We start from the raw sequence: 22,002 nt of genomic DNA, 5'->3' as shown, positions 1-22,002 counted from the left end.
ACCGCTCCCTTTTTTTTTTTTTTTTTTTTGAGACAAGTTCTCACTCACTCTGTTGCTCAGGTTGAAGGGCAGTAGCACAGTCACAGGTCACTCTAGCCTCTACTTGCTGGGCACAAGTGATCCTCCTGCCTCAGCATCCTGAGTAGCTGGGACCACAGGTGCACACCACTGCCCTGGCAAGACTTGCTTTTTAAACAGTTAATGAATTCTTAGATTTGTCAATGGTGTACTGAACTCTTTCATGTCTAAAAATGTCTTTAGTCTAACCCCACAGTAGACAGTTGGGGTGTAGAATTTTAGGCTGGGAAATAATTTTTCCCTCAGAATTTCGAAGGCAGCACTTCATTGTCTTTTTTTTTTTTTTTTTTAAGATGGAGTCTTGCTCTGTCGCCCAGGCTAGAGTGCAGGGGCGTCATCTCGGCTCACTGCAACCTCTGCCTCTTGGGTTCAAGTGATTCTCTTGCCTAAGCCTCCCGAGTAGCTGGGATTACAGGCACCCACCACCATGCCCGGCTAAGTTTTGTATTTTTAGCAGAGACAGAGTTTCCTCATGTTGGTCAGGCTGGTCTCAACTGTTGACTTCAAGTGATCTGCCTGCCTGGGCTTCCCAGAGTGCTGGGATTACAGGCGTGAGCCACCGTGCCCAGCCAGTACTTCATTGTCTTCTAGTTCCCCATGCTGTTGCTGAAGTCTGAAGCCATTCTGACTTCTGATTCTTTGAACGTGACCTATTTTTTTCTCTCTGGCAGTTATTCTCTCAGCGTGTCGAAGGTATCAGTCAACTATCTTCTGGATTGCATTGATGCTATTGAGAAGGCAGCCTGCAGTCGAAAAGTCATGGTTTTAAAGGTAATCAGCTTTTTTCCTCTGGCTGCTTTTAACATCTTGTGTCGGCCGGGTGCATTGGCTCATGCTTGTAATCCCAGCACTTTGGGAGGCCGAGGCGGGTGGATCATTTGAGGTCAGGAGTTCCAGACCAGCCTGGCCAACATGGTGAAACACTCTCTCTACTAAAAATACAAAAATTAGCTGGGCGTAGTGGCGGGCGCCTGTAATCCCAGCTACTTGGGAGGCTGAGGCAGGAGAATCGCTTAAATCCGGGAGGCAGAGGTTGCAGTGAGCCGAGATCACACCACTGCACTCTGGCCTGGGCAACAAGAGCGAAACTCTATTTAAAAAAAAAAAAAAAAAATCTTGTGCCTAGGTGTGGACCTATTTCTGTCTTCCCTGCTTAGGATTTATTGGGCTTCTTGAATTTGTGAATTTGTGTCTTTCTTCAGTTCTGGAAAGTTCTTAGGGAGTTATCTCTTAAAATATTGCTGCTGCGCCTGGTCATGGTGGCTCATGCCTGTAATCCCAGCACTTTGGGAGGCCGAAGTGGGTGGATCACCTGAGGTTGAGAGTTTGAGAACAGCCTTGCCAACATGGTGAAACCCCATCTCTACTAAAAATACAAAAGAATTAGCTAGGCGTGGTGGCACGCACCTGTAGTTCCAGCTACTCGTGAGGCTGAGGCACGAGAATTGCTTGAACCCGGGCAGCAGAGGTTGGCAGTGAGCCGAGATCGTGCCATGACACTCCAGCCTAGGCAACAGAGTGTGACTCCTTTTCAATAAAAAAAAAAAATTATATATATATTGCTGCTGCTTCATTCTCTCTGTCTTCTCTCTCTAGTATGACAATTGCATTTTTGTTAGACCTACTCACGCTACCTTCCATGTCTTCTATTTTTCAAGTTTTCTATTTCTTTGTGCCTCTGTGCTGCATTCTGCATACTCCTTCCTTCCTTCCTTCCTTCCTTTCTTTCTTTTGACGGAGTTTTGCTCTTGTTGCCCAGGTTGGAGTGCAATGGTGTGATCTCAGCTCACTGCAACCTCTGCCTTCTGGGTTCAAGCGATTCTCCTGCCCCAGCCTCCGGAGTAGCTGGCATTACAGGCATGTGCCACCACACCTAGCTAAGTTTGTATTTTTGATGGAGATGGGGTTTCTCCATGTTGGTCAGGCTGGTCTTGAACTCCCGACCTCAGGTGATCCGCCTGCGTCGGCCTCCCAGAGTGCTGGAATTATAGGTGTGAGCCACCATGCCAGGCTTTTTTTTTGTATGGATGGGGTTTCACCCTGTTGGCCAGACTGGTCTTGGACTCCTGACCTCAAGTGATCTGCCCACCTCGGCCTCCCAAAGTGCTGGGATTATAGGCATGAGCCACCACACCTGGCCTATATTGAACATTTAAATAGTTTTAAAACTGTGAAATCTGGCATATGTATATAAAGGTGCAGAAAACATTGATGTATGTTTTAAGAAATAACGATAAGGGCCGGGCGCGGTGGCTCAAGCCTGTAATCCCAGCACTTTGGGAGGCCGAGACGGGTGGATCACGAGGTCAGGAGATCGAGACCATCCTGGCTAACACGTGAAACCCCGTCTCTACTAAAAAAATACAAAAAACTAGCCGGGCGAGATGGCGGGCGCCTGTAGTCCCAGCTACTCGGGAGGCTAAGGCAGGAGAATGGCGTGAACCCGGGAGGCGGAGCTTGCTGTGAGCCGAGATCCGGCCACTGCACTCCAGCCTGGGCGACAGAGCGAGACTCCGTCTCAAAAAAAAGAATTAAAAAAAAAAAAAAAGAAATAACGGTAAGGTGAACACACATTTAACCACTACTCAGGCCAGGCACCACAGCCTCCACTGTCACCCCAATCATAATCACCTTCTCCCGCCCTAGTGGGAACCACCATCCTGGGGTTTCTGTTGCCAGCATCCATGCTGCCCTTTATGCTTTCCTGCCTGCGTAGTCATCCCTACACAATATGGTTTAGTTTTGCCTGCTCTTGGAATTTGTGTAAATGGAACCATTTGTAGTATGGATTTTCTGTTTGGTTTCTTTTGTTGAGCATTATGCTTGTGGAATGTATTCATGTTTTTCAAGGCTGTAGTTCATTCTCATTGCCGTACAGTAGTATATTGTTGCATATATTACGGTTTACTTACACTTTCTGGGCAGGTGGTTTGTTGCTAGTTGTTGGATATTGGGAACATCAGTGTGTTTGTCTCCTGGGAATATTGCCTACGAATGCAGTTGCTGGATCATTTGGTATGCATGTCTTCAACTTTGTGATACTGTCAAGTGCTTTTCCAAGGTGGTGGTAGTACAAATTTGCTTCCCACCAGTAATGGTTGAGAGTTCCTGTTGCTCTATATCCTTGCCAACACTCATCATTGTTAGTCTGTCTGAGTTTGACCAATCTACTGGGTGCATAGTGGTACCACTTTGCGTTTTAAAAATTGAGGTATAGGCCAGACGCGGTGGCTCACACCTGTAATCCCAGCACTTTGGGAGGCTGAGGCGGGAGGATCACTTGAGGTCAGGAGTTGGAAACTAGCCTGGTCAACATGGTGAAACCCTGTCTCTACTAATAATACAAAAATTAGCTGGGCGTGGTGGTGCACACCTGTAATCCCAGCTACTCGGGAGGCTGAGGCATGAGAATTGCTTAAACCCGGGAGGTGAAGGTTGTAGTGAGCTGAGATTGCACCGCTGCACTCCAGTCTGGGTGACAGAGTGAGACTCCATCTCAAAAAAGAAAAAAAAAAAAAAGTAGAAACAGAACAGAGGCTGCACCTGAGCTGCCCCCCACCTCCGTCTCCTGGCTCCTTGCTCCCCAGTCTGCCCTGGTGGGCTGGGTTCCAGCTATGCTTCTCTTGCCATCTTTGTTTTAGAGGTAAGAAAACTGAGCCTCAGAGCAGTTTATTAACTTGCTCAAGGTCTCAGAGTGGTAGAGCCAGGATTTGAACTGGGCTCTTTGTCAAAGGCAACGTTAACCCCCTCACCATGTGAGAGACTCATTCTTTTGTGTTACAATAAAATTTTCTACCCTAGACTGTAAGCTGTATGAGATCAAGGAATGTATCTGGCTTCTGTACCACATGGTAGGCACTCAAAATATGTGTTGAATGAATGATTGGATGAATGAATGAACCTGTTAGGAGGCAAATCTCTCTGCCTAACCCTTCCTGTCTCCCTGGGAGTAGCAATACAGCAAGCTGTAAGGGTTAACGGAAGTGTTTATTCCATAGTTTACAAGAACAGCTCTTTATAAGTGAGACCCACAATTGGTAATTTTTGGAAGAGAAAATAGGAGTGCAGTGCAAAAACAGGCAGATGTAGAAGGGAGTCTGGCCACCTGTCGGTCGTAGTGAGGCACAAAATGTAGAGCAAGGAGTCAGACGCTGAAAAGGAGGGGAGAGGAGCCCTGAAGATGAGCATCACCTCCCCAGTCTGCGTCGGGCCCATCTGGAACGCACAAATCTTGCGTGTGTAAGTATCCATGCATATGTGGAGGTATTTTATGGAGTCATAACGTGTCCAATTCTCTCACACTTTGCGGCTCACAGAGCACCGTATTGTGATTTCTTGTTTCCCAATGTAGGCGGAACACACCAGGAGCCCCAGCGCAACCCTCCCCTCCAATGTGCCTTCATGCAGGTCCCTGTCATCCAGCGACGACGGCCCCAGTGGCCCTTCCAGCCTCTCAGATGGGGGCCTAGCCCACAGCTTACAGGATAGTGTCAGGCACCGCATCCTCTACCTCTCAGAGCAGCTGAGAGTGGAGAAGGCCAGTCGGGATGGCAACACCGTGAGCTACCTCAAGCTGGTGTCCAAAGCAGACCGGCACCAGGTGCCGCACATCCGGCAGGCCTTTGAGAAGGTGAACCAGCGCGCCTCTGCCACCATCGCCCAGATCGAGCACAGGCTCCGCCAGTGTCACCAGCAGCTCCAGGAGCTGGAGGAAGGCTGCAGGCCCAAGGGCTTACTGCTGATGGCAGAAAGCGACCCAGCCAACTGCGAGCCACCCAGCGAGAAGGCCCTGCTTTCAGAGCCCCCCATGCCGAGTGGGGAAGACAGGCCCGTCAACCTGCCCGATGCCAGCACACCCTTCACCGAGGAGAGTCGCTTCCAGAGCTCACAGCAGGGGATGCGCTTAGAGACGGAGGATGTGGCCCGGCAACAAAACCTGATATTGCAGAAGGTAAAGGAAGAGCTGGAAGAAGCCAAGAGGTTCCACATCAGCCTCCAGGCGTCCTATCACAGCCTAAAGGAGAGGTCTCTGACTGACTTGCAGCTGTTGCTGGAGTCCCTTCAGGAGGAGAAGTGTAGGTGAGGCCTTGGCTTTGGGGACTGGAAGCAGAGGAGGAACCGCTCCTGGGAGCCACCTCTGGGAGGGTGAAAGGGAGCCAGGACATGAGCCTGGAGAGCCAGAGTGAGGGGCCAGTTGGAAGAGCAAGTCCATGCTTCTCTTAGCGACTGGACCCTGCCGTGGGGCGACCAGCCTCTCCCTGCAGTCCCACACCTGCCTTGACCCTTGCTGGCGAAAATGCTCCAGCTCGGCAGCCCCTGCCAGGTGGTTGCAGCGGCACAGCAGCTGGCCCTGACTCTGTGGTGGCAGGAGACAACATGGGGGTGGCAAGAGTCCGGTAGACACCTGGCACTAGTTAGGGAGGTGGCGTCCTCTGGTCCCAGTCTGCCGGGAAGGTGGGAGTCAGGACCGGAGTCGCCTCGCCAGCTCTGGTCTCTTCACCCGTGCTCCTAGCTGAGCTGGGCACAGGTCGGGTCTCAGATACTTATTTCAAAAATGACTGCCTTCTGGTGAGTGCTTTCTCTGCGCCGTGCAGTAGCTCGATTTTCTTTTTCTTTTTCTCTTTTTTTGAGACGGAGTCTCGCTCTGTCGCCAGGCTGGAGTGCAGTGGCACGATCTCGGCTCACTGCAACCTCCACCTCCCAGGTTCAAGCGATTCTCCTGCCTCAGCCTCCCGAGTAGCTGGGACTATAGGCGTGTACCAGCACACTCGGTTATTTTTTGTATTTTTAGTACAGGCGGGGTTTCACCATGTTGACCAGGACGGTCTCAATCTCTTGACCTCGTGATCCGCCTGCCTTGGCCTCCCAAAGTGCTGGGATTACAGGCGTGAGCCACCGCACCCTGCCCTAGCTCGATTTTCTTTCCCTCTAAGATAAGGCTAGGGCCTACCAATTGGAAAAAAAAAAAAAAAAAAAAAAAAAAAAAAAAGGCAAACTCAGTCTCTCAACGGATTCTCTCCATTCCGACTGGGACCGTTCTCTGGGTTTCCATGGGCCCTCAGGGGGTGTCACATTCTGTCCCCCTCGCTGCAGTCTGTGGCTAATTAACGCCAGTCCCTCCAGAGTCCTGGCTAGGGAGGCAGTGACTCCCTTAGGTGAGCCAAGATTCTCAGCATTTGCATGAAAAGAAGAACTCCGCAGTCCTTTTAGTGCCTGATGCAGGGGAAGAGGCACGTGGAAATCATCCTCTTTAGTTTCCCCAGGGAAATTTTGCCAGTGTTTACATAGCCTAAGAATCTGTTAAAGGACAATCAAAGAATATTACAGGACAACCACTATCAATGAGATGACTAGTCAGAGTCACAGGTGTCTCTTGGAGGTTATTTTCATAGGACATGGCAACCAAATCTAAAATCTTGGGAGCATTAAAGACCCTTTTGCCAAAATCACACTTACCCAGTCAGCTTTCTATTAAGCAACAACAGAGTTTGGTGGCAGTTACAAACTTCCCCGTATGTTTCCAAACCGTATGGGTCAATGAGAATGCTGTGCTCGGGTAAACTCTTAACCCCTCTCAAATCCGAGTCTTTCACCCCCTCTTGATACAGGGGTGACTACCAGGGAGCAGGGCAATACCTCTCTCTCCCCCTCTCAGACTTTTGCTGCAAATTCCAGAAGCCTGCACTTCTGACCCAGTACCCCCCATTGGACTGTGACATGGGATTTCTGGTTGTTTGCTGTAGCAGCGAGCCTATCCTTACTAATGTTCGTCGTGAGCAGAAAAGCAGGTCTGCAGGGCCCAAATTTACTAGGAGGAGAAAGGGCTGATGATGATTTTTCACTGTTGTCACGGGCTCGTAACTGAGCTGGGGCACCAGGTTAAGCAGCATTGTTCTTTGGCCCTCAGATGCCTACTTTGTGGTTGGGGAAGCAGAGTCTCACAGAGGCACAAGCAGCCTATGTGGATGGTAAGAGTGGACCTGAGAGCGTTCCACCACACCCTGGCTGTGTGGCTAAGTTAGATGCAGGAGACACAGGAATTCATGGCATTATAAAAACATATACTTTCGTAAAATCTTCTTCAAAACTTTTACATGAGCTGGACGCAGAAGTGTTTCAACCAGCCAGGCCCCCTGTGACTGTTGCGTCCCTTCTGGTGCATCACAAACTGAGAAGCCACACTGCAAGTCCTGTGCTGTTTATCACAGTTAAATCCGTTTGCTTTCAAGAGGGCTGTAGTGGTTTTTACCATTCTGGTTTCTTTTTAATTTGGTCTTGGCACGTCTCTACTGAGCGTGGCCATAGCCGAGATACCCAGTCTCTAGGAGATCCCTGACCCGTGGGATCGTTAGGTTCGGATGTGTGTGTCAGGGGAGCCACAGTGAGGAGGCAGATGAAAATGTATGAAACAGCGACATGGGCTGGGCGCGGGGGCTCACGCCTGTAATCCTAGCACTTTGGGAGGTTGAGGTGGGCAGATTGCTTGAGCTCAGGAGTTTGAGACCAGCCTGGGCAACATAGCGAGATCTTGTATCCACAAAAAATTCAAAGAAATTAGCTGGGCGTGATGGCGCGTGCCTGTAGTCACAGTTACTCAGGAGGCTGAGTGGGAGCGGGGATCCCTTGAGCCTGGGAGGTTGAGGCTGCAGTGAGTCATGATTGCACCACTGCACTCCATCCTGGGTGACAGAGCGAGACCCTGTGTCAAAAAACAAACAAACAAACAAACAAACAAAACAGAAAAAAGAAATGTATGACTCAGATCGCAGAGACGTTAGGTGTGCTGATGGGAGGCAGAGGGGAAGTCTGGATGCAGCAGGGAGCTGATTGAGCTCATCAGTTGTGCAAGAGCGAAGCCCAGAATGAAGGGCGGGGAAGCTTCCGGGGCTGTGCCTGTATTAAGGTCGCAGGGTGTGAAGGGATCCCACAGGCTTTCCTGCGGGGGTTGCGGTTGGCTGGTTTAAAGAAAACATGCACAAAGGAGGAAACTGATTTACATGACTCTGGTGTTGAGCATTAGGTTTTATCGTGGTCAGCAGCCACGGAATGTGTTGGGTTTTGGGTCAGTGAGGTGAGGACCACATGAGCTATATCGCAAACAATCACATGGTAGGGAGGGACGGGTGTTATCTAGGGCAAAGGTGACAGGGTACAACTGCTAAAGTTGGATGCTGAGGCAGCAACTGTATTAAACACATTTATGACAAGCACTTTAAAAAATTGGTGTAGAATTCACACAATTTCAGATAATGTGAAATTAACCATTTGGAAGCATGTAATTCAGTGCATTAAGTACATCTGCAGTGTGGTCCAACCGTCACGTCTGTACAGTTGTCTAACATTTTCATCACCCCAGAAGGAGACCTCCAGACTCACTATGCAGTCACTCCTAGCCTCGGCTCCAGGCGTTCCCTAATCTGCTTTCTGTCTCCGTGGGTTTGCCTCTTCTGGACTTTTCATATAAATGGGACCACACAATATGTGGGCTTTTGTGTCTAGCTTCTTTCACTGTTTTCAAGGTTCATTCATGTTGTAGCATGTATCAGTACTTCATTCTCTTGATGGCTGACTTATATTCCAGTCCATGGGTAGACCACATTTTGTTTATCTGTCCGTCGGTGGATGGAGGTTTGAGTTGTTTCCACCTTTTGGCTATTGTGAGAAGCCCTGCCCTGAACACTCACATACATGCCACTTATTTGAATACCAGTTTTCAATTCTTTGGGGTCTATAATCAGGAGTAGAATTTCTGGACCCTGTGGTGACTCCAGGTGTAACGTTTAGAGGAGTCTTCCCACAGCAGCCGCGCCGCTCCACCTTCCCACCAGCAATGCCGAAGGCTTCCAGTTGCCTCACATCCTTGCCAACGTTTGTCGTTATCCTTTTTTTTTTTTTTCTTTCCAACAGATGTCACTGTGAAGTGGTATCTCATTATGAGGGCTGGCTTTCTTTTTTATTTTTCCTGAGTCTTTCGATACGCAAAAGTTTGCTTGCTTGCTTGCTTTCTTTCTTTCTTTCTTTCTTTCCTTTCTTTCTTTTTCTTCTTTCTTTCTTTTTCTTTTTCTTTCTTCTTTCTGTCTCTCTTATTCTCTTTCTTTCTTTCGTTCTTTCGTTCGTTGTTTTTTTTTTTTCAGGGTCTCTGTTGCCCAGGCTGGAGCACAGTGATGCAATCATAGTTCACTGCAGCCTTGAACTCCTGGGCTCAAACGATCTTCCTGCCTCATCCTCCCGAGTAACTGGGAGTACAAAGCATGTGCCACCATGCCTGGCTAACTTTTAAAAAATTATTTGTAGAGATGGGATCTTGCTATGTTGCCCAGGCTGGTCTTGAACACCTGGCCATGGCCTCCCCAAGTGCTGGGGTTACAGATGTGAGCCACTGTGCCTGGCCAGTTCTTACTTTTTAATACATTTTTAAAGTTGATTGTGGTAAAAAAAAAAAAAAAAAAGGCGACATGGTATATTCTTTTTGATTCTGCAACGTGCAGGGTCTCTTATCACAGCAACAATTAGACTCAGGAGGCTTGGGGCTGGGCTAGTGGCCCTGGGGTCTCCTCCTTCATGAGGTCTGGGTTTGTGGGTCCTTGCAGAGGACATTCCTGGGCCCTGGAAGGACTGTGACTGCTTCTGCTGGAGTTGCTTGAGGCCCCTGGTAACTCTCCCCTCTGTGTGCTGAGGAGAAGCACGGGCGTCGCGAACTTGATGCTTCTGGATGGAAGCGTCTTTGCCAAGCTTCTCTTTCTTTCTTGTGGAAATTGGGGGAGCTTCAGATCTCCAAGAAGATGCACAGTGAGTGGCCTGTCTCCTCGGCACAAGGCAGTCTCCTGGGGGACCAGAAGGCCCCGGTTCCTCAGCGTCTCTGTGGGTCAGGAGGAAAGAAGGCTTGAGAAACTCAGAAAATGTTCATTGGTAGAAGAGATGGCACCCAAGGAAGGCATGTGGAGCCTTCAAGTGAAAGTCTCGACTGGCCAGGTCTCATGTGGGCACCTTGCATGGAGAGTTGCAGGAGACCCCCTCTAGCCTCCTAATGAGCCAGGGGGCTCTGGGAGGGTCTGGGGGTCCTTCTCCCTCTCTTACAGGATGTACAGCTGACTTCTGCTTGATGGTGAAAGGCAGTCAGGTTTCAGGCTTGGCCCCGTAGACAGGGCATGGACAAGTCCTGGAGTTGGGGGTGTGGTGCCAGCAAAACCATCTTTACTCTCTGGGGTCCATAGCCAGTCCCAGCCTGCCCAGCCCACCCTCCTCCTTCACCTTTGTAGCCCTAGTGGTGAATGCCTGGGGTAGATGGGTTGCTGGGACATCTTTGTTCTTTGTTGGATGAGTAAAATGGTCCCAGGAGAAAACCCGACGGTGAGGAGGACATTGCTTCTTTTTTTTTTTTCCTTTTTATGAGATGGAGTCTCACTCTGTCCCCCAGGCTGGAGTGCAGTGGTGTGATCTCGGCTCACTGCAATCTCTGCCTCCCTGGTTCAAGCGATTCTCCTGCCTCAGCCTCCCGAGTAGCTGGGATTACAGGCGCCCCCCAGCACGCCTGGCTACTTTTTTGTATTTTTTAGTAGAGATGGGATTTCGCCATGTTGACCAGGCTGGTCTCGAACTCCTGACCTCAAGTGATCCACTCGCCTCGGCCTCCCAAAGTGCTGGGGTTAGAGGCGTGAGCCACCACACCTGGCTGGAGGACATTGCTTCTTACCCCATTTCTAGTTCCCTAGACCTGCCTTGGCATCACCTCATTGAAGGCTCCACTTGGTGACAAGGAACTGGCTTATTTGGAAACAGGGTCGTTGCGGACGTGATGAGTTAGATTTGGATGAGGTCATTCTGCAGAAGGGCAGGTCCTAATGCAATGTGACCTGTGTCCTGAAAGAAAGGGGAGACGGAGACACGGACACACCCAGAGGGAGAACGCCATGTGGAGACAGAGGCCGAGGCTGATCTGCCGTGGCAGAAGCCAAGGAAGCCTGCAGATGGGCAGCAGAGCAGAAGCTGGGACAGAGGCCCCGAGTGGAGGCGCCTACTCAGTCCTCAGCAGGAGCCCAATTCCGCCTGTGCCTTCCTCTCGGACTGCTGGACCCCCAGCCAGGAGAGAGGGCATCTCTGCTGGGAAAGCCACTCAAAGTTTGTAACACTTTGTGATGGTAGCCACAGGAAACTCCCACACTCAGCTTGTCCTTTAGGCTCTGCTCTGATGTCCTCTCCTCAAAGGGACTTCCCAGGCTACCACGTTCAAATGGCCTCTTCTTTTATTCTTTTGGAGGTGGGGTTTTTTGAAGTAAAGTGTTTTTTTTTGTTTTTTTTGTTTTTGTTTTTGTTTTTTTTTTTGACGGAGTTTTGCTCTTGTTGCCTAGACTGGAGTGCAATGGCGCGATCTTGGCTCACTGCAACCTCCGCCTCCTGAGTTCAAGCGATTCTCCTGCGTCAGCCTCCCGAGTAGCTGGGATTATAGGCATGCACCACCACGCCTGGCTAATTTTGTATTTTTAGTAGAGATGGGGTTTCTCCATGTTGGTCACGCTGGTCTCGAACTCCCAACCTCAGGTGATCCACCCGCCTCAGCCTCCCAAAGTGCTGGGATGACAGGCATGAGCCACCGCGCCTGGCCTTTTTGAGGTAAATTTTATACAGTGAAATTGCATTTAAGTTTAGGCATACAGTTTAACGAGTTTTGACAAAGGTTTACACCTGGCCAACTAAAATCCCAATAAAGAGCTTTGCCACCACCCCAGACAGTACCCTCACGCCCTCTTCCAGTGAACACCCATCTCCCATAATCAGCCACTGTTCTGGTTTCTGTCACTCTAGCTTGGTCTCCTCTTGAACCTCATGTAAGTGGAATCGCACGGCGCGCAGTGCTTTGCGTCTGGCTGCTTTCGCTCCGTGGAATTGTTTTGAGATCCACCCAAGCTGTGTGAGTAGCTCATGGCTTCGTATTGCTTGGCAGCATTCCATTGCATGGAGACACCGCAGGTTGCTTATGCCCCGGTCCGCTGCCAGTTGGGCGAGTGAATAAAGCTGCTATGAACGTTCTTGTACAAGTCTTTCTGTGAACATATGCTTTCATATATGGAATTGCTCGATGACGGGGAAGTGTTATGTGTCTTAGTCCCACTTTCTGGTGCTGTAACAGAGTACCGCAGGCTGGGTAGTTTATAAAGAAAGGAAGTTCAATGTCAAGGCGCTGGCAGCTGGTGAGGACCTTTGTACTGCATCATCCTGTGGCAGAAGGCAGAAGGGCAAGAGGGTGTGAGAAAGCGAGCGGGGGCCAAACTTTCACGATAACAATATTAATATTAATCCCCTCTTACCAGTCCCACCCCTTAACACCATCACATGGCCATTAAATTTCAACATGAGTTTTGGGGGGGACATGCACACCATAGCAGTATGCTTAACTTTTTAAGAAAGAGGAAGGCCAGGCGCGGTGGCTCACGCTTGTAATCTCAGCACTTTGGGAGGCCGAGGTGGGTGGATCACCTGAGGTCGGGAGTTGGAGACCAGCCTGACCAACATGGAGAAAGCCCGTCTCTACTAAAAATACAAAATTAGCCGGGCGTGGTGGCACATGCCTGTAATCCCAGCTACTCGGGAGGCTGATGCAGGAGAATCGCTTGAACTCAGGAGGTGGAGGTTGCAGTGAGCCGAGATCGTGCCATTGCGCTCCAGCCTGGGCAACGAGTGAAACTCCATCTCAAAAAAAAAAAAAAAAAAAAAAAAAAAAAAAAAACCACACAAAAGCCACCAGAGGAACGGTTTTCCGACATGGTTATACCATTTTACAGTCCCGCTAGGAGTGTGTAAGAGTTCCAGTTGCCAACGTTTGGCAAGATCAGTCTTTTAAATTTCAGCCTCTTAAGTTCAGCCACAACTTGGTGAAATTAGACTCCAAAATTTCATCACCCTAGCCCATGTTCTCTCAACCTTGGCACTGTCGACATTTTGGACCAAATGATTCTCTGTTGTGTGGGGCTGTCCCATATATTCTAGGACGATGAGCAGCATCCCTGGTCTCCAATTACTTGATGCCAGTGGTGCGGTGAATTAATTTGCTGATGGTGCCGTGACAAATTGCCCCCAACTTCACGGCTTAAAATAATAGAAAGTTATTCTCTCACTGTCTTGGAGGCTAGAAGGCTGAAATCAGTTTCACTGGGCTGAAATCAGGCGAGGACACACTCTCATTGAAGGCTCTAGGGGACAAACTGATCTTTGCCTCTTCCAGTTTCTGGTGGCTGCCAAATTCCTTAATTTTGTGGCCACATCATTCCAGTCCTGAAGGCCAGCATCTTCAAACCTGTGTTCTGTCTTCACATGACATTCTCCTCTGTGCGTGTCTAATGTCCTTTTGCCTCTCTCTCATACATGTGATTGCATTTAGGGCCCACCAGGATAATCTGGGATAATCTTTGCATCTCAATACCCTTAAACTGACCACTTCTGGAAAGCCCCCTTTTTTGGTCATAGAAGGTAACATTCACAGTTTCCAAGGATTACGACATAGATATCTTTTGCGGGGGCGGGTGGGTGTTTTTCTTTTTCAGACAGAGTCTTGCTCTGTCATCCAGGCTGGAGTGCAGTGGCACGATCTTGGCTCACTGCAACCTCCACCTCCTGGGTTCAGGCAATTCTCCTGCCTCAGCTTCCCAAGTAGCTGGGACTACAAGCACGTGCCACCACACCCAACTAATATTTTATATTTTTAATAGAGATGGGATTTCACCATGTTGCCCAGGCTGGTCTTGAACTCCTGAGCTCAGGCAGTCTGCCCACCTCAGCCTCGCAAAGTGCTGGAGTTACAGATGTGAGCCACCGTGCCCAGCCCAGGGGGGCAATTTTAGCCTACCATGCCCCACCTATTTGTAACAACCAGAAATGTCTCTCCAGAGACTGCCAAATGTCCCTTGGAGCGGAGGGGAGCAAATTGCCCCTGGTTGAGAACCACTCTCCTAGCCCATGAAACTAGTGGGTGTGACCCTGTCTCTGATGATTAATAGTGCTGAACCCCTTTTCATGTGCTTATCAGCCAACAAGTCTTTGGCTTGTTTTCAACTTGGATTGTTTTTTCATTGTTGAGTTGCCAGAGCTCTTTGTATACTCTGGACTAACCTTTGTCACTCCCCTACTTTTTCCTTTCTCGCACCACCCACCCGCCAAACTGCTCTCCCTTGTGTAGGTATTCATTTGTGTTGTATTGTTCTCGTCAAAATATCAGCACATTCAGGTTGGCCAGTGTGTCCGAGTGACTGCCCAAAGACATGTTGACACATGATGGCTGTTCTGTGAGTACCTGTTTCATGGATCAATCTGGGTGCTTCTTTTCCTCCCTTCCTGAAGGGACCCAGCTCGCCCTCTGGGCTGCTTTCCTCCTCCACGTATGCCAGAACTCTATCTGCTGTGTCTTGGGAACATCAGGGCAGGGTCAGGAGGGCTGATTCTGGATTTAGGCCTGACCCAGCCTCCTCTGTGCCGGGTATTTCCTGAATTACCTTGGACAAGGTGCTTCAAGTTTGCAATCCTCAGTTTCCATATCTGTAACATGGAGGTAATAATGATCCCACTATTGTTGGAACTGTTGTGAGTATTAATTAATACTTGTGTGTAAGCCCCAAGTAGATGCTGATGGAACTGAATTTACAATTCCTTTCTGCTTCCTATCTACAAACTAAGTCCTTGAAAGATTGTAAAGAAAAATTGGGCCAGATGTAGTGGCTTGTGACTGCAATCCCAGTGCTTTGGGAGGTCGAGGCAGGAGGATTGCTTGAGCCCAGGAGTTTGAGACCAGCTTGGGTAACAAAGTGAGACCATATCTCTGCAAAAAAATTTAAAAGTATTAACCGGACTTGGTGGCACATGCCTGTAGTCCCTGCTACTTGGGAGGCTGAGACAGGAGGTTCGCTTGAGCCTGAGAGTTTTATGTTGCAGTGAGGTATGATTGTGCCACAGTACTCCAGCCTGGGTGATAGAGGACAGAGTGAGACCTTATCTCAACTAAAAAAAAAAAAAAAAAAAAAAAAAAAAAGGAAAGAAAGAAAAAAGTTGTTAATGGCTTTTTCTTTTTTCTTTTTCTTTCTTTTTTTTTTTTGTTTTTTTTGAGATGGTGTCTTACTCTGTTGCCCAGGCTGGAGGGAGTGCAGTGACTCCATCTCAGCTCACTGCAACCTCTGCGTCCCGGATTCAAGTGGTTCTCCTGTCTCAGCCTCTTGAGTAGCTGAGATTACAGCATGCACCACCATGCCCAGCTAATTTTTGGGTTTTTTAGTAGAGACAGGGTTTCATCATGTTGGCCAGGCTGGTCTCCAACTCCTAATCTCAAATGATCCACCCGCCTTGGCCTCCCAAAGTGCTGTGATTACAGGCGTGAGCCACCACTCCCTGGCCAATGGCTCTTGATAAATTCATCAATGGAGCACCCTAGGTTGATGAGCTCAGGGATTTGGCCAAGATCTCGACCTGACCCTGCCTTCCTCTTCTTTCCCTGAGTCAATGCCTCCTGGGCTTGTCATTCCTGCTGCCCTCTCCTCTCCACAGCATTACAATGCCCCACTACCCCTTACTCTGGTTGTCTGTCATTTTCTAGCAGCTTGTCTAGGACCGTCTCCACACATCTGATGGTCTTGTCCATCTCTCATTCATAAGTTGCTGGTAGAGGTTCAGAGATAAGAAGCTGCTCAAGTCAGAAAGCAGATTGGTGGTTGCCAGGGACTGGGGTGATGGGAATGGGGAGTGACTGCTAAATGGTATTTTTTCGAGGGGGTGATGAAAATGTCTTGGAACTTTTTTTTTTTTTTTTTTTTTTTTGAGACGGAGTCTCGCTCTGTTGCCAGGCTGCAGTGCAGTGGCGTGATCTCGGGTCACTGCAACCTCTGCCTCCCAGGTTCAAGTGATTCTCCTGCCTCAGCCTCCCGAGTAGCTGGGACTACAGGCGTGCACCACCATGCCCAGCTAATTTTTGTATTTTCAGTAGAGACGGGGTTTCACCATGTTGGCCAGGATGGTCTTGATCTCTTGACCCCATGATCCACCCGCCTCGGCCTCTCAAAGTGCTGGGATCACAGGCGTGACTGCAGCCGGCCAATGTCTTGGAACTATTAATAGCCGTGGTGGTTGCACACCACCACATGTGCTAAATGCCACTGAATTGTTCACCTTAAAATCATTCATTTTATGTTACATGAAATTTACCTCAATAAAAATTGAATAAAATGAAGCTGCTCAGGTGCCGAGTAGGCAAAAGTTTCACTCTTGCTTTGTATTTCTGGCTGTATCCACAAGTGGGCAGTTGTGAAATTTTCTTATAGCCTCCTGCCATATTGAAAATGCCCTGAAGTGAATATGCCAGGTCTCCATGCTTTTTTTTCCCTTCTGGACACCAGGTCCTTGCGGGCATCCAGACCCTAGCTCCTCTGTCCCAAGAATGTTCTGGTATGTTTTGCTTTCAGACAAGGCTTGGAGATAACAGGCTGTGGTTACTAGAGGCTTCACTGTTGCTCTGTGACCTCTCAGCCCCAGGGATCCAGTCTCGGGCTGACTTTCCTCAAGGTATCTGCTTAGGCCTTTGTTGCAGGCTCAGGTCGTGTTAACTTGAAGGCACAAGAACTTCCATTTTTTCCCTGACTTCTCCTCCACGTCAGAGCATCCTGCATCTTTGGATCTCTGAGGAGGTCTGACCTAAGGTCTGAGCTGCTCTCTGAACTGGTTCCTCTCATCCCTATTGTGTTGAAGCAAAGCACAGACATTACATCAGTTCATCTGTAAATATTTCAGTGTGAACCTGAAATATGGATCATTTTGTTAATGTAGCCTAAATACCATACCAAAAATGTCTTAAAACAAGTCCACAATGTTAAATATGCAGTCACTGTCACCTGATTGCCTCACACATGCCATCATTCGTTTTTATTTCTGAAGGATTTTTTTTTTTTTTTTTTTTTTGTGGGATGTAGTCTCACCCTGTCACCCTGATTGGAGTGCAATGGTGAGATCTCGGCTCACTGCAACTTCTGCCTCCCGGGTTCAAGCGATTCCCCTGCCTCAGCCTCCCGAGTAGCTGCGATTACAGGCATGTGCCACCACGCCCGGCTAATTTTTGTATTTTTAGTAGAGACGGGGTTTCACCATGTTGGCCAGGTCTTGAACTCCTGACCTCGTGATCCGCCCGCCTCGGCCTCCCAAAGTGCTGGGATTCCAGGCGTGAGCCACCACGCCCGGCCCTGAAGGATATTTTTTGCCGGACATAGAATTCTAAGTTGGCACTTAATTTTTGGAAATAATAAGCATTTTGAACAAATCATTCCCTTCTGACTTCCATGGTTTCTGTTGAAAAGGCAGCTGCCTGTCTTCTTGTTGCTCCTCGGATCACAGTTTTGTTTTCCTCAGGCTCCTTTTAAGATCTTTTCTTTTTCATTGTTGTTTAGTGGTTTTGCTATTATGATGTTTGGTGTGATTTTCTTTCTCGTGTTTTGTGCCGCTGACTCTCCCCTTGGTGTGATTTTCTGTGCATTCATCCTGCTTAGGGTTCGCATTGCTACTTGGGTTTATGGCTTGATGTCTTTTGTCAGTTTTGGAAATTTTCAGCCATTGTATCTTCAAATGTTGATTCTGCCCTAGTCTCTCATTTCTCCCCTTCTAAGGCCCAAGTTACATGTATGTTCGACCTTTCTACTGTATCCCTACATCCTCTGGGTTCCTGTGTGAGCCGTCCTGGTGATTTTCCTTCCACTTTGGCTTCTGTTTTGTTGCCTCTTCCCGCAGCTCCCTAGGGCCCCTTGCTTTGGCACATTTGCTCAGAGCGAGCTCATCCATCCTGGCCACATGCGTCGATTGCCCCCGGGCTATTGACCCCTCCTACAGCTGTTTCTCCATCTCAGACTTTTCCTCCGAGTTGCGGGCCATGATTAGGTTCTAGCTCAATTTGCCAAAAGCAAATTCTCAGAAATGATCAAGAATATACTCTTTCTGGCTGGGCCCAATGGCTCACGCCTGTAATCCCAGCACTTTGGGAGGCCGAGGCAGGCGGGTCACCAGAGGTCAGGAGTTGGAGATCAGCCTGGCCAACATGGTGAAACCCTGTCTCTATTAAAAATACAAAAATTAGCCGGGCATGATGGTGCATGCCTGTAGTCCCAGCTACTCAGGAGGCCGAGGCAGGAAAATCACTTGAACCCAGGAGGCGGAGGTTGCAGTAAGCCAAGATTGTGCCACTGCACTCCAGCCTGGGCAAACAGAAGGAGATCCGTCTGAAAACATAAAAATAAAAATACACTAGTTTGAAAAAATAAATAAATAAAGTTTACAACACTTTTTGTTGGAGAGGGTGGTCTTAACACCTTTGGTCTGTCTTGAGGGTGTCTGGGTTGACTGGTCATTGTTTTGTCTTCATAAGAGCATTCTCCAGAGTTGTCCATTTGCCTCTGTGACTGTAGGAGTTGGAGATAGAGGGGTCCTTGACCAAGGAAGAGAAGGGAGCATGGCTGCCAGAGGGCCAGGAGATGGGGGCCAGAGAGAAGGGGAGACTGAGAGAATATCCTTATGAAAATATTGTTTATTAACATCTGAATAGGCTATTCAGGAATGCATTCAAAAATATCTTCATGTGTCTTTATCTACACATTGATGAAGATTGACTTCATATTCCTGAGGACACTTAAAATCTTGAATGTTCTCGCAGCTAGATCATTCATGTAAATGGAAAGACAGTAATGAGGAATCTATTTTCGGGGTGACCATCCTGCCGACCCACTCCCCCTCTCTGTGAGCAGTAGCCTAGTCCGTGTTGTCCACCGACTCTCTTCTTAACGGGGACCTGGGGCAGAGGCAAATGAAACATTCCTTGAAATGCTGCGAGGAACCGGCTTTTGACAAATTGGCTTTCAACAAATGAGCTGTCAGCTTATTCAGTGCCCAGGGGATTTCTCCGTGTGGGTGTTGGTCAAGTCCTTGGAGCGGGACCAAATAGAAGTCGTCACCGTTTTCCCTGTCACTGTCAGCACCACCGTTTAGACCTCCTGCACCTGAGGCCTGCCGCCACCCTCCTGGGCCTCCTGGGGCGGCAGCCCTGCCAGTCTATGGGTTCCGTCGCTCTCCGGTGCCTTCTCTCTTCTGCGTAAGCGGTGGTGCCAGAGCCCCCTCACTGGCCCCCTGGCCTCTGTCCTTCTGGCCTGTTCTTTGTGGTGCCAAAAGAGGAACTTTGAAGGAGTTTTTAAATTATGAAGTATTTCAAGCACAGGGAAAATGTACAGGACAACATAATTAACAGCCCCAGCTTTCTGAAATCTTAACATTTGCCATGTTCACTTCAAATCTTACTTTTCTTTAGGAAATAAAACTTGAAAATATTCAGTTGAAGTCCTCATTACCCCTTTCCAGCACCATCTTCCTTCCTTGGTATTCTGGCCTCGCTATACCGGCCTCGCCATTCTCATTTGGGTGCTTATCTTTTCCATGCATGGTTTTATACTTTTACTACTTATATAATTATATACACAACAGGTAGTGATCGTTTTCTTTTAGAGATGGGGTCTCACTCTGCTGCCCAGGCTGGAGTGCGGTGGTGTGATGGCAGCTCACTGCAGCCTCGAACTCCTGGGCTCAAGAGATCCTCCTGCCTCAGCCTCCAGAGTAGCTGAGACTACAGGCACGTGCCACCACACCCAGATAATTAAAAAATTTTTTTGTAGGGACAGGGTCTCACTGTGTTGCCCAGGCTGGTCTTGAATTCCTCCTGGCCTCAAACAATCCTCTTGCCTTGGCCTCCCAAAGCGCTGGGATTGCAACTGTGAACCACTGTACCTGGCCTGCTTGTGTTTTTTTAACAGCTCTATTGAGATATAATTTACATATTATAAAATGCACCATTTTAACTACATTTCAATGGTTTTTAGTAAATTTACTGAGTTGTGCAACTATTGCCATGATTCACTTTTTTCTTTTTGTTTAAATAACAGCTCTATTGAGATATAATCCACATCCCATAAAATTCACCAATTTAAAGTGTACAATTCACTGGTTTTTAGTATATTCACAGAGTTGTTCAACCATCACCACTATCTAATTCCAGAGTATTTTTATCAGCCCCAAAGCAACCCTGTACTCATTAGCAGCCGCTGCCTATCCCCCACCCCCAGCCCCTGGCACCCACTAATCTGCTTTCTGTCTCTATGGATTTGCCTATTCTGGACATTTCGTAATTAGTGGAATCGTACTGAAATCTGTGGTCTTTTGTGACTTTTCAATCCTTATAGTCACCATGTTTCTATAGAGTAACTGCAGGCTAAACTTCGTACTCCACACTGGTCCTAGGGGATTTGCGGAATTGACGAGCACCCACGGATAGTTCACACTGTCATTTCTACAACTTCTAGTCTATGGCTATTCTTGTAAAGCTGTTACAAAAGAGTAACTACATATAAAATATATATGAATGTTGGTGTGCGTGTGGCTGGTGTGTGTTTGGGGTGTTCCCAGGCAGACCTGGAGCGGGAGGCAGTCTTTTCCTAGAGCCTGGGGAGGGAGGAGGAAGGCAGAAGCTGAACCCGAATCTGGTCTAGGTCAGGACCGCTCGCTGTTGGCATGAACTCTGGGTGAAGTACTGAAGGAATCTTACTTTCTCTTTTGCTCCCAAGACAAGCCTTGATGGAAGAACGGGTGAATGATCGCCTGCAGGGACACCTGAATGAGATTTACAACCTCAAACACAATCTGGCCTGCAGCGAAGAGAGAATGGCCTATCTATCCTATGAGAGAGCCAAGGAAATATGGGTGAGAACCTCCTGGGGGAGCCTTGTGAGAAGACTGGAGAGATGAGCGAATCCATTCTGATACCCCCAAACCAAAGCAAGGCACTCGAGCTGCCCCCTCCTGAGTGTTCACTGGCCACATACACATTTGTTTCAGAGCTAGCAGCATCTGACCTTTACACGCACGCTCCGCTTCCCACCATCTGGCTTAGCTGCTTTTGCCACTCTGGTGCTGCAGTGCTCACCCATGAGCCTCTGACTCAGGAGATCTGGGGTGGAGCTGCTTCTGCTGCGGCTGCGGGTGTAGGCAGCACCCTCTCAGAACCCCTCCTTAGACCTGGCTTCCCTCTCCTCACTGTTCCATTTCCATAGCGCCCACCCCCATCCCTGGGTAGTTGTGTCTTGACCAGGTCCTCAGCTTCGGGAGACAGTGGATGGGGGAGTGCGGCTGGGTCAGATGAAGCTTTCCCAGTTGCTGGAGAGCCTGCGCCCTCCCCTCTGCCCTGGATGTGCTCTAGGCTCTCTGCCTGCCTCCTCGAATACCCACCCCACAGTGCTTGCTGCTCACCCCTAGGAACTCAATAAACGACCACAGTTGCGTGCTGACTTCTGGTGTGTGCATTTTCGTCTCCTGCAGGAGATCATGGAGACCTTCAAGAGCCGAATATCCAAGCTGGAGATGCTACAGCAAGTCACCCGACTGGAGGCAGCAGAGCACCTCCAAAGCCGTCCTCCGAAGATGTTGTTCAAGTTCGTGAGTCTGCTCTTCTCACTGGCAACCGTCCTCTTGGTCTTTATCTCCACCTTGTGTGCCTGCCCCTCATCACTGATCACCTCATGCCTGTGCACTTGCACCACCCTGATGCTGATTGGGCTTGGGGTACTGGCCTGGCAGAGGCGGCACGCCATCCCTGCCACAGACTGGCCGGAGTGGGTCTCCTCCAGGTGTAGACTGTACTCCAAGAACTCTGGGCCTCCAGCACATGGACCTTAAGGGGCCAGGAGGGCCACGTGCCTTAGCTTGCTAGCTCCCTCCCTCCTCCTGGGTGTCGAGAGCATCCAGCAAGCCCTCCCCAGACAGCCCCTCCACAGCTCTTGCTTGCCAATTATGTAACCACCAGCCTGGCGAAATGGATATAGACGCCCACCTGCCTTACACTTCCGTTTTGTCAGGATCCTTTCACGCCGTCGA

At 49.0% G+C, this 22,002-nt stretch overlaps 1 protein-coding gene across 1 annotated transcript; it reads left to right on the top strand.

The window, feature by feature from the left end:
• Positions 1–755: 755 nt before the first annotated feature.
• Positions 756–21,968, top strand: LOC112615940 (testis-specific protein TEX28). The gene is made up of 4 exons (XM_025372855.1): positions 756–849; positions 4,430–5,157; positions 20,697–20,832; positions 21,448–21,968. The coding sequence occupies exons 1-4, from the start codon at positions 838–840 to the stop codon at positions 21,802–21,804; spliced, it is 1,233 nt and encodes a 410-aa protein (XP_025228640.1). The 5' UTR covers positions 756–837; the 3' UTR covers positions 21,805–21,968.
• Positions 21,969–22,002: the final 34 nt, after the last annotated feature.

Source organism: Theropithecus gelada, chromosome X (assembly GCF_003255815.1).
Source record: "Theropithecus gelada isolate Dixy chromosome X, Tgel_1.0, whole genome shotgun sequence".
NCBI lineage: Eukaryota > Metazoa > Chordata > Mammalia > Primates > Cercopithecidae > Theropithecus > Theropithecus gelada.
This window is presented reverse-complemented; position numbering and strand designations above follow the sequence as displayed.

Bases quoted from the DNA above. Each gene is read 5' to 3' on its own strand.
- LOC112615940 (XM_025372855.1), top strand. The intron at 5,158-20,696 runs GTGAGGCCTTGG...TTTGCTCCCAAG, and splicing joins CTTCAGGAGGAGAAGTGTAG to ACAAGCCTTGATGGAAGAAC. The intron at 20,833-21,447 runs GTGAGAACCTCC...CGTCTCCTGCAG, and splicing joins AGAGAGCCAAGGAAATATGG to GAGATCATGGAGACCTTCAA.